Source organism: Trifolium pratense, linkage group LG1 (assembly GCF_020283565.1).
Source record: "Trifolium pratense cultivar HEN17-A07 linkage group LG1, ARS_RC_1.1, whole genome shotgun sequence".
NCBI lineage: Eukaryota > Viridiplantae > Streptophyta > Magnoliopsida > Fabales > Fabaceae > Trifolium > Trifolium pratense.
In genome coordinates, this window is record NC_060059.1 from 47,035,360 (window position 1) to 47,049,059 (window position 13,700).

The 13,700-nt window shown below is 34.2% G+C and overlaps 1 protein-coding gene across 1 annotated transcript; it reads right to left on the bottom strand.

Annotated features, from left to right (window-relative positions):
• Positions 1-11,501: 11,501 nt before the first annotated feature.
• LOC123895347 (ankyrin repeat-containing protein ITN1-like) lies at positions 11,502-12,716 on the bottom strand. Its single transcript, XM_045945626.1, has 3 exons — positions 12,644-12,716; positions 12,116-12,525; positions 11,502-12,017 (listed from the first exon to the last, which is right to left on the bottom strand). Exons 1-3 carry the CDS (start codon positions 12,714-12,716, stop codon positions 11,502-11,504), a joined length of 999 nt encoding a protein of 332 aa, XP_045801582.1.
• Positions 12,717-13,700: the final 984 nt, after the last annotated feature.

Genomic DNA, 13,700 nt, shown 5'->3' on the forward strand with positions numbered 1-13,700 from the left:
GTTCGTCTTGTTCTCAATCAAACAAACTTTTTTTTTTTTTGCTAAAGCGCGACAAGTAAATTTTCACAAATAAAATCAACTAACACACAAACATTTTCTACACAGAACTACGGGGCTTTGAGTTTCCCATCACACCAGGGAATACGTAGGAGCAGGATTCAACATCTTGTCGAGCCCATTAATAAAAAACTAATTTTTTTCCCCACTTGTAAATAATTCCGATAATTAATAAAAGCAAGCAAATAAATTAAAACACTCTTTTAACCCTAAAATTAACGAGAAGGTTCCCGTTGAGTACAACAGATGTGAGGGGTGCTAATACCTTCCCCTCACATAATCGACTCCCGAACTCGGAAATGATTGCGACAACCATTTTTCTATTCTTTCAAGGTTTTATCGATATTTTTCTTTTCCTTTGGGAATAAATAAAGTTCGGTGGCGACTTTACTGTTTAAGCGAGCGTTTTACGCCCGCGCATTTTTCCACCCGCTTCAGTGATCAACGCTTAATGGTTGTTGTAGACACACATGTGTGCATTCATAAATAAGCATGTACAAGTTACCCATATTTCTATGACTGTAACTAACTAAGTCACCCATATTGCTATGACTGTGACCCAAATCACCCATATTTCTATGATTGTGATCCTAAGCATAAAAGTCATCCATATCTCTATGATTGTGACTAAGCACGATGAATCATCCATATTTCTATGACTATGATTATGATCATGCCCTATGCTACAAATTTAAATGCTTTTTGGAATTCTTGCAACACATCACACAAAGCTTAAGGTAACATTTACTCCGCTCAGACATAGGCCTAACAGATTAACACATCACAGGAGGAACTACAACAACAACAAACACACCAGATGTCAGCACATCTGTCCACACATCCCGCACATATATATCTTTCATACCACAGATCACTACTCCCCCTTTTTAGCCACAAATTCTGACAAATAAAGTCAATAGAGGTACCATAGCAGTATATAACAAAAGAACCACATAAGGAGAAATAAACTCCCACATACTGAGAAAAATAAATTCTCACACATCATATCAGGATGTCTAGACATCAGGCATGACATCACACGTTAGGAACATAGCACTCCCACAACCATCAAGCATACTATCAGAGCATAAGCTAGCAGAACACATTATCAAGCTAGCTACACACTACTACTCCTCCTGAATAGCATTACTCCCCCTCAACACATGCATATATATATATATATATATATATATATATATATATATATATATATATATATATATATATATATATATATATATATATATATATATATATATATAACCTACACTCCCCCTCAATACGAGCATAGAAGCATAAGAACAACAACTTCACCAAATGTAAGAACATCGGTCCACACATTTGTACTACTCCTTCTTTTTAGTCATAATTTTGACAAACATCATACATATCAGAACACAGAGTAGCAAAAACAGAAATATCCAGAGTGCACATATTACAGACCATAGGCACATACAGGTGCTAGAAATCCAGGGCCTAGCCCACAAAAGATACGGAAAACAGAAGTAGTGGAAGGAGAACATGCGAACTTTCATCCACAATTCCATAACCAAACTCCAACAGTATAGCATGAAGATCATAAGTCATAAGGTATATACTTATACTATCTTCATCACATCAACCACATAGTGCACAGAGCTACTACTACTGAAGATAACACCATGGGATACATACCTTATCATATATAAATCAGTAGTGGAGGAACCATATCATATCCACCACATCAAACTCCATAGTCAACACTCATAAAATAGACATTTTCCCCTTATCTCCACAACATGACAAGAGCATGAGAAAACATTGTTCTTGGAAACAACATGTACCAACCGACAGAGAAAACAATGTTAGGAACATGTGGTCCGACAATATAGTCAGAAGTCAAAGACACTCCCTTTTTGGCTTTGGAGTGCTTCTGATCTTTCAATCTCAAAGAGTTGTCTCATAATACTCTTAGAGATTACACCCATAAAGGTTATTGGTAGCTTCACCATAAACGTTGTAGCTTGCTTCATAGTTAAAAACATACTCACAAAAAATCCAGCTTCTCATAGCATTATCTCCTTTAAAACACAAATTTCTATTTCTAGACATTTTCTTTAAGATGAATGAAACATTCTAAGAGGACAAAGATGTCAACTTTCTTCCTATCAAGTGACATGATGCCCAGAACACCATCCTCAATATTTGGCTCATAGTCAACCACATTCTGGCGACAGATGTTGTACACAATGTTGGAATACTTGAGATAACACGATGTTGAGACAGATGTTACAACATCTCGTACCAGAACAGACAAGTTATTCAACACAGATGAATATTATTTAGTTTCAATCTCAAGAGACATATACCAAAAGCATCTTCAACAATAGATATATTGTCATCACATAAGAACATCAAACTAGAGGTTTCAGAAATAGGTCTGAAACAGTCACTTACAATAGTAGTAATCACCTTTGATCATTACATATCTGAGCATTATCGCATCTGATCATAACACATCTGAACACATATAATACTTCTCAGCAGAATGCACATCCACACAAACAATCGTACCATGCTAGTTCTCTTTTAGTCACACTTTGAGCAACAACTTTGGTCAAGTGGAAGATCATCAAGATCAGTTTCTTCTACCACATTCAAAACCTCAATACTCCAAACCACCATTAGTTGATCCTCATTAGATTGAGGACTCTCAGAACCATATCAGTATCAGTTTGGGGGATTGCAGAATAGGTTTCAACAACACTAACGGGTTGGTCCAGGATGTTTCAACATCCGATATGACAGACTTATGTGATGTTCCTTTGGGGGACTCAACCACAACTTTAGTGAGAGATGACAAAGCGTCAGAACCAACAACCTTGGAAGATGACACATGCACAATTTCAACAACAGTGTCATCAATAACAACAACATTCATACTAGATTGAAAGTTTCAGAGGTACATCTGACAGATGTTCCAACACTACCCACAACATTTGAACTGACAAAACCTTTAACATGAGTAACAACATTTGATTCGACATTAGGGGTTTTGATAGATTCAAGATACAAACATGTCATAGTATGAGATTCATTGACAACAACAAAAGGATCACCATTCCTACCATTACTTTTGGGATTCATCTTTCGTCTTTGTTCTCTATTAGCCAAGATATGGCATTTACTCCCAAACACATGTAAATATTTAACATTTGGTTTTCTCCCCTTCCAAAGCTCATAGAGGGTAGATGAGAACTCATGACTAATTCTTCAGAGGAGCAGACGTTAGAGAATTTAGCAGTTTCAAATTCCTTCCGATGGACACTTTTGATCCTAATAATTATACCCTCCTTCTCTCTTTGGAGGCGTTTGACAAAGGTCTTTGAAGACATTAAAAATATTTGATTTTTCTTTAATAAAATTTACCCAAGTAAATCTGGAGGAATCATCAACAACTAAAAAGACATACTTTTTTCGACCAAGATTTCCAACTTGCATAGGTCTCATCAAATCAGTAATCATCTCTTTTCTGGTCATGAACCCATAAGTTTTCGTGCCAGATGTTGCAACATTATGTGAGACATTTGTCCCTTCAACTAGTCTATAGTGCAATGTGAGAGGAGATTCCCTCTTACAGACAACATCAAAGCTGATCAAAATACTTGGATGTTGGTCAAGAACAATACCACACAGTAAAGTAGGAAATGCTATGGGTAGTTGCAGAGCAAAAGATTTAGCATGTTCCAAAGTGGCATAAAAGACATAAGCACCATAATCAAACCTGACCTTAGTTCCAATAACATAAATGAACCTAGCCAATTCTTTGGCTACATTACTGGAATGAGTGGTAGGAACCCAATTAACAGCAGCAAATTGTTCTACAAATTTCATTATCTGTGGCTTCCAGCTCAGCTACTTCCTCATCACTTCTTCCCAAAAATTTGTTAATTATGGAGAGAGATGAACACACTTGCCTCTCACACAGACCTGCCTATACTCAGGGTTTTTAGGATCATCACAATTGTCACCAACATTCACTACAAATTCCCTTACCAGCTTATCAAAACAGTCACCTAGATTAGACACTGTTCTCATTAGACCTTCCTTCCTTTCACACTTCTTCTGAATGTGCCACCAGATGTAGCTACACTTGTCTCCCTTTCAAAGTCTGATTTACTAGAAGGGGGTTCTTTTCTTTTCAGACTCTTTTTCTTCTCCCCAGTAACAGATACATTATTACTCTTTGTCCTTGGTGGACCATACAAAGGTTTCTTCCCAGCAAATCTTGTCACCTTTCATGATTTAGATTTTTGGACAAGTGTATTGACAGTTGTCACATTTTTATCAGCCCTACTTATGATTCTTCCTACAACATTAGCACTAGGTGTCTTATCTAGTGACTTGTCACCAGCCACTATATCATACACAATGACAACATCAGGATCATCACCCCACACTTTTGTCAACAGAAGGTTCTTTATCAGCAAACAAAGACCTAATACTCTCATCAGATTTAGAATAACCCATAACATTATTACCAGAGTTATTATCAGTCCTTACTACTACATGAATTCTTTCTTGCTTAGTAGTATCCACCTGGTCAGGATTATCTTCATCATTCTTGCCTACATCAGTATCAGGTGCCACAAATGTATAAACATCTGGCACAACATTAGTCTCAAGAACAGTTTCCTTGATATACTCATCAATACAGTAACTATTGACCTTAGTAGAAGCATCAACAGCAGAATTAACATTTGCCGAAGAATTTAAATCATATTTCCCTTGATTAGCGTGCACCAGACAATGGAGAGAGAGATACATGACATACCATCTTTCACTTAAACACAAACACACTAGAGGCATGCAGTAGCGGAATTGGGTTCACCCAGCCCACAGAGCACATTGACAGAGAAAAATAAATTCTCACAAAAGAACAGATTAGATCAGGATGACTAGATTCATAGCAGAACACATCCACAAACATCATGACAAAAACTAGCACACTACTAATCAGAGCATGAGCTGCAAGATCACCAACAAGCTAATTATCCCCAAGATTTTTAGACACAGTCTTCATACTCTCATCAAATTGAGAGTTCACAACATTGTGATCAGCAGAATTATTACCAGTCATCATTACTTTGTAGTATTCTTTTCCTCAATAGTATTCATCTGGTAAAAAATATCTGAAACATTCTGATCTATTACAGTTTCAGGTGCTGCAGATGTATCCTCACTTGGCACAACACCAGTCTCCAGTGCCATAGATGTGTCAACATCTGACACAACATCCGTCTTAGGGACGAGTTCCATGAGTGAATCAGCAGCAACTCACTTGTGGCCTTAGTGGAAGCACCAACATCATAATTAACAACAGCAGGGGGACACAAGAGAATCAACCATCATCAACTTTCAATACCAAAGAACAATAATCCTTTGCTCCAAAAATAATAACCCCTCCTTGCTAGAAACAACTGAAATGTCTGTCCTAGGTGATTTGGATGACACCCCAAAGTGCAGATGACAATTCAACCATTGGACATAGGTTGAAGCAGCTCCAATGTTCATAATCCCATAAAGCTCTTTTCACTACAACAGAACAAGAGTTCCATGCTCTCATAGACTTGATAATATCAAGTTAGAGTAAACAACCTCCATCCTATTTCAGAGAAATACCATCAGATATATTGAGAAAAATAAATTCTCATTATAAAGATGTCAAAACATTACGCCTGACATGTCTTCAAGGTCTCACAGCTTCAGATTAAGGACTCCTCATCACCAAACAGAATCTGTTTCATGGCCATAAACAAGATTCCATAAATCTGGCTCCTTTGATCAGAAGGATTCTCCAGATGTCAGAGAAAATGTCCTTGACATTTGAGCTTGACCTCCACATAAAGAATCTGAATTAGATACCTTTATCAAGCTTCCACAGGAAAAGAAAAACACACATCTGCACTATCACTTACTTGGATCAGAAATAAACTCACCCAAGAAGTCAACCATAAATTTCTAGTGTAAAAATAAATCCAACAAGATTCTGCATACTGCTGGTCAGATGTACCAACATCTGGGAGGACATTAGTCCCCTTCTCAAGGAACACACCAAGAGATCCTTTATCAAAGCCACTGGAGGTTGGCTTTTAGGGTTGGAGGCAAAAAATAAATTGCTCATAACTCCCTTCAGATCTCTCTTCAACAAACTCATGTATGATTGCCTTTATGAGTGGACTTGAGTGTTGCACACTCAAAACCACTAGGAGTTTTCCATCATATATATATGCAGCGGAATTCAAACCAGAAAACTCCTCAACAAACTTCAGGCACACCATAATGACCTTTGCACAAACTCCAAACTCCAGGTGCAACAGGTTAACATAGGTTTGAAAATAAATCAAACCATACAGCAGTTCAGCACCAAAGCTACACACCTTGCCATGAATAATCCATCCTCCACTTCTAGGGACCATTCAAACAAATATGAACTTCTCCGAGTCCAAACAACTTTTCAGTATTCCTTACTTGTTCATAACCAGAAAGTATATTCCCTAGGATCTCACCCAGATACAGAACAGGATGACTGCTCTGATACCAATTGAAATTCTGGTACACAGTAGACAAGTGTTGTCCACGATATTCAGACACTTGTCGTAACACTTGTCTTAACAGAGAGAACAATAAAGCAGAGTATTAAAAACAGATATTGAAAAGCATAAACAACACACATAATTGTTAACCCAGTTCAGCCTAACAGCCTAATCTAGGGGGATACCAATCCAGGAGGAAATTCACTATCAGCACTATTAATTCAGAGCTAAACTCCCGCGTTTACAACTCCTCACTTAATCCCTACTCAATGCAACTTCTACCTAGGAACTCCTAGATATGAGACCCCGTCTCACTCCCCTCAACCTTACAACCAGTAAGGATTTCAATAACAACAGAATGGAGACACTCTCCTTGACAAAGATGAAGGCACACTTCAATGACATTAACACCTAACCAACGACTAAGTTCACAATTTGGAGTTGCTTAAAAGCTTCCTTCAAGTACAATTCTCAACTCATTACCTACAGGTTTCTGAGTGAGGACATAGTGACCATCTCACAACCCGAGTGGTTCACTTTACATCAACTCTCCTAGAGAGTGGCTTAAAGACACGAAACCCTTAAAAGACTACATCTTTGATATTCTATTTTAGCTTCAAGTTTCGGTGAATAAAACAGGGTTAGCAGCACCCTTTAAATAGCAGAGCCTCGTGGGCTTTTCACAATGCTTCAGCTCCAAGAAATCTTCTAGATGCAAAATATATATTTTTACCAAATCTTTCTTTGCATCAAATATTCCTCCCATAAATATATTTGTTGTGAATATATTTTAAAATTAAATCTTCTAATCTTCTTGAAGCACAAAGATTTATTTGAAATAAATCTTTTATATTTTCTGCAGCAATCTTCACAAGATATATTTTTGAAACAAATATTATATTTTCTAAAAGTTATTTTATTCCTTTAGAAAATAGAACTAGGGTTCAGCTGCCTTCTGAAACACGTTGATCACGTGCGCCTTGTTGAGTAAGAAACCACGAAACAATTCTTCAATCAAATCTTCGAAAGATTGAGTAGAAAATAAAAACGCTAGCTGGCGCGCAGTTCAGACAGACAGGTGTTGTTCCAATGTGTACGCACATCTGTCTCAACACATGTCGTATGCACATATGTCTCAACACTTGGCTAAAAGATGTTTTTGCAAAATGTAGCCAACATACAAAAATCCAACAATGATTCACCAAATTGTCTTTTAAATACAAATATAAGTTAGTAACAACAATCTAACAAATAGTTGAAAAAACCATCAATCTTCACCGACTTATTTCCCCGTCAGATTGATGTGTTTTTCAAATTGGAAATTTGTCAGTTTTGATCAAATTTTCTTATTATTATTTATTTGTCTTTATCCTTTGAGGTATTTACATAATGAGCACTATTTTATTATCTCTTGCTTCAATTGTTTCTTTATTGCACACTTTATGAAATGATTCTATTAAAGAATCATTTCTAACTTTAATAGTTATAAGACTAATTGTGCTTGTGCAAATAGAACACTATATGCTAAATTTTCGACAAAGTAACTTGATTGTCAAAATTATATCGCTTTAGCAAGATTAAATAGTTACCTAATGTGCTCTTGAGATTTTCTTTGCTTAATAATCCGAATGAAATATTATCTCTCCGACGAGAGCTTATTTTTCGCTTCATTGCTTTAGAAGCCCTTTAATTTAAGCAAAGAAAACATGACAAAAATTATGTCATCTTAAGTAATACCTCAAATGTCTCTGGAATTCAAAACTTTATGACCATATGACTTATGTGATTTGGAGTATACTCACTTTGTTAACCTGAGTCTCACTTAAAATATACTAAATTGTGAGAGAATTTGAGTTTCTTCACTTTTACATAAGGTTTAGATCCAAGAACAAAATGTTCTTCCTATATTCCTAATCGCTAGAATTTTAATTCATTAAAATTCTAACATGAATTTGCAGATACATAAACTATATTAGTTTATAGAGAACAAAAAATTACTCACCAAGATACCTAGTGCACCATTGATGTCAAGCCCTTAGAAAATCACATCAATTGCTAGTGGTATTTCGTGACAATGATCAAACACTGACAATCAATATTGACAAACAATAATTCCTTATGATCGCCACATGCTTACCATTATAAGTGTTAATGCAATCCACTAAATACTTGTATGGATTTACACCAACACCACTTTATTAGACATGTCAATAAATTATTATAGAGACATGCAAAACTTTATTTGTAAATTAAAATACTCAAACAAGATACCAAGCGCACCATCAATCCTCAATCTTCGGATTGTAAGAATGATCAAACATTGGTGATAAGTCCTGTCAAATAACAGTCACCTTCGGGCATCCTATTATCCACATGGTAAATAACTTTATAATCACCACACATTTACCATCACAAGTATGCAGTTATCCGGTCAAGTTGTGCCTTGCTTCGGCCCGACGACAACTCACATGAATAATTTCACACTACATCTTTTGTAAGTTCAATCGAATCAAATCTACCCAACAGAGGTTACTTCGGCAACATGTTGTTTCAACCAACTCAATTGTCATTACTAGACAATTTAATAAATTAAAATGGGAAAATTCTTTAATTTACAAGGCACTACCCACAAAATGTAGGTCATTTTTCTTTATGATGTCGCCTGATAATCATAAGATCAAATGACATCCCTTATGTGAGAATAAAATCACACTATTAAACAAACATTAGCATGAAATAAATTTGAAAAGCATGAAGAAAAAAAATATTGTAGAAACTTAATAACAATAACCTTAGACATCATAATCATGCTATAGTCCAAATATTCAATTTTTAAATCAAATAAAAATTGCATCTTTATGTAGCAAAATATTGTCATGCTAGAACTAATTCACATATATACTCAATATACTCAAGGATTATTTAAATAAATAAATAAAATTCTATAATTATATTTTTCAAAACATTTAAAGAATCGAAAACTTTAAATTTGTACATACCAAATTGGATCGTAATATTTTGAGAATGATTATCAATTATCTTTTAACGATAATTAATCTTCTACAAAGAAGTATATATAATAACCAAATGTATAACTAAATCTATATGTCTTAGTTCTCAAAATAAACTTTAAGTACAAAAATTTGTGAACCGATTTAAATTTCAAATAGGAATTCAAACTGCATGTTGATATTTGAAAATTAGGCCAAGTTTAGATAAGTTTAATTTTCAAATCACCAAAATCAACTGAACTTCAAAACCATATTCCTATAATAATGTCTAGATAATCCAGTCAAGCAGAAATTTAATATAATTTCTAATCCTTATTTTTAGGCAACAAAATGTATTTGCTATAACAATAACCGAAAAATTATAACAATACAATAAACTTAATAAACAAGCCAAACTGAAAGATTTGATTTGAAAACTGAGAATTACTCGAAATAAAACAAGTCAAATCTAAATCTTTAATTTTAGGAAATAGACTTATTTTATTGGCTATAATGATAACTAGGTATATAGCTACAACAAACTTTACGAATAAATCATATTGAAAGATTTGATTTAAACAAAAATTGTGGATCACTTGAAATCAAATAAAAGGGAAACTTTATTATTTTGAATTCATATAGTGATATAAACCTTATCCACATCCTAATATTCTACAAAAAAAATTCATATACCAGATTTTAATAATTAAAATCAAATAATTAAAATTGCACAACAAATTTCATCCGAATCCTTATACTATACGTAATTTTCTATGATTGCTGAACGAAACCATCGATTATCAAAACATACATGGTTTCAAATTAATTACCAAAGGCAATCAAACAAACAAAAAAAAATAAATTATTTACTTTTACATGTATATATTTGACCAAAGCAATATATTTGGAACAAATATCAAAACGTTCACCATTAGAGAAAAACAAATCTCTAAATAAAAATTATATTATTCATGAAATAAGTATATGAAATACAGGTGGTTGAATAATGGAGTGCCGTCAAAACAATATTCAAGAAAGCCGAAAACTTGTATCAAAGAAAAGAAAGCCGAAAACAGAATTAATGTAATTTACCATGAAGCATTTTACGAGAAGCAATTTTGCGATGGTAAGACAATCATCGCAAACCGAACATAAAAGAAACACTAGAATCCTATATTCAATATTTCAGGGTTCATAAAAAATTTAGGGCAAAACTTTCAACCACGCGTAAAATTTTAAGCAATCTCAATAAATCAAACATGAAGACCCGCTCTGATACCACTTGTTGGATTTAATTTAATATTAATCGTACAAATCATGCTCAACAATATAAAGATTATAAATCCATAATCTTACTTTAATGCGGAAGCTTAATAAACATGAGCATGTATATAAAACAGGATCTACAACATGTTGATTTATCAAGAATTAGTATTAGGAATACCTGGATAGAAGAATCCATTAGATACTAACCGTCAGATGGAAGTAGAACAAACCGATCCTGAAATGTAAAGAGAGAGACGGACGACGAGTATCTGTTGGCTTGTGGTTCTTCCTCAAACGGGACTCCTTATGCCCTAAGCACTCTTCAGATGGGGAGAAGAGGTGATATGCAGTGTGTCCGGTATATTGAGGACCATAGCCTATATATATAGTGTGATGGCCAATTAGGGTTCTCATTATTCCGAAATGGGCCATCCTGACATCCACTCATATTGAGCCCATATCAAATTAATTAATTAATTCTAAATAGAAATCTAATTAACCTTTTAACTTTACTTGATCACTTAATCAATTAAGGCTTCTAATTGATAAATAGCTAATATAATTATATAAAGATATTTGTCCACATAATATTATTGGAATATCATAAAATATTCTAACAAGAAGTGGTGTTGTATGTCATAAACTTAATGAATTCATGTGGCCAAGCATAAGCTAAAACTGCAGTGCCTGCTTCACATATACCATAAGTAGTGCAGTTAAGTCCACCAGTATGTGTACTTTCTTGCCAAATACCACCTGGTGGACTTATTGTTGATTGAAAAGTCATTGTGGCAATTACAGTAGCCACCAACATCAATGTTACCCTTGTTTCTTCTATCCAATTACCTTGGAATTGTAGATACTTGTACCACAAGTTTTCCCACATTTTCCTTCTTTCATTTGGATGTTCTTGATTAGATTGATTCTGTTGCTCTTGACTAGCTATGTTTGGTGATGGTGCATGTTGCGGCTCAGATATTATAACCCCGGCTTCAATTAACATCTCTTCAATTTTAAGGCTTATGAAATCTCTTGAGGAGGGTTCTAACAGCTCAAAAGTTGTGAAACTTAACCTGTTCAAAGCAATTGCTGTTCTTATTTCAGGCTGCAAAAGTAAGTATTTTATGTTCTGTAAAAGTAAAAAATGGTTATTGAAAACCCAATCACTAACACGCCAAAATAATAAATTTAACGTCTAAAATGAATTACTTAAATATCAGACTTTACCTTAATTTGTTTGAGCATAACTGCTAAGTGCAGAATTGTATTCCCCTCTTTGTTTTTGGCAAGCAACAGCTCTTGGTCTCCTCTACCTGATTGTAGTATGAACTTCAATGCCTCCAAATTGTTATACCAAACACACAAGTGCAGAACAGAACCATCATCATCCCAAACCGAATCCGGTCTAGCATTAATCAATTCCTTAATTACTCCTACCCGTCCTCTTTTCGCAGCTAAGTGCAAAGGAATCATGCCATCTTTGTCAAAAACCAAACAAACATCTTGGTTTGCTAACAAAAGAGCTTTCACTACTTCAGTGTGTCCTTCAGCTGAAGCTAGATGAAGAGGGCAACGTCCTTTTGAGTCCACTTCATTGGTGAAACTTGGTTTGTTTCTTAGAAGAATTTCACAAAATTCTAAGTGTCCAAGAAGAGAGGAAATATGTAATGGAGTTTCACTAAAGGGAGAGAGTGAAACTTTGTGTAAAATTAGAGAATGGTTTTGGATGAGTGTGTTTTAAGGTATTTGCACAACCGTTTAAGGATGCATTGTAGAGTGTTTTTATTGTGTCATCCTCTAGATTTGTAGTAGTTGTGTTTAACTCCATAGTTTGGAATAGAAATCAAAATAAGGGGTATATATGAATATGATGATCTTAATTATTGTGGATAATTTGGATTCAATCAAAGAGTTTATTGGGGGAAGAACAACATAGTCAGAAAAAAAATAGAGAAGTAAACAAAATTGGTTGACTAGGACGGAAACCTAACTTTGCATGACTTGTGTAACCTTTGTGGATGGATGTCAATGGTCCTTTATATATGACTTTGGAGGAGTCGTTCTAAGAAAAGATTTGGTGACATGTTGTCAAAGTCTCATGTTCAAACAAGGCCACCTTTGTGGCTAATAATGTGCCAAATTAATGTTAATGGGGTATAGTTAGCCTTGTGGGGTATAAGTTATCATATTCGATATAGACCAAGTGTCCCTTCACCCTCCTTATGTTTTACTTTTCTATTTTTTTAAGAGAAGTAGGGTCAAATACAATTTTGATAAAATTATTAAAATAGGAAGTGTTTTTTTTCTAATGAAAAAAACTTAGTATAAGTGACTTAAAAAAAGATTTTTTTTTTGAAGCAATAAAAAAAGAATTTATTATAATTATCTTTTTCAAGTGATTATTATTATTATTATTTTTAAGTTTGTTATATTATTAGGATAATTATTTTTTAAATTTAGATAATATGAATTTATGATAAGTTAGTTATTAATCTATTTTACCAAATAGATTTAACTTAAAAGTGATAATTAAATTGAAAAAAATAATAAATACCAAATAACTTTAATTTTAAGTTTAAAATTTTTATTTTCAACTTTATTTTTAAAGTAACGTTTAAGCTAAAATAAGGTGATTGAAACGTACACCTGGGCTTTATGTGTTGCATAATTGGATCCGGAGCCTTTGTTGTTTAACGAGCCATGCTAGTGCGAACCATATAGTGACGAAAATCGATGAAACGTGTGAAAAGTAAAGATTGCACGTGCCGACAGTTTCTCAATTATTCTAAAAATATGAAATTAAATAAAAAAG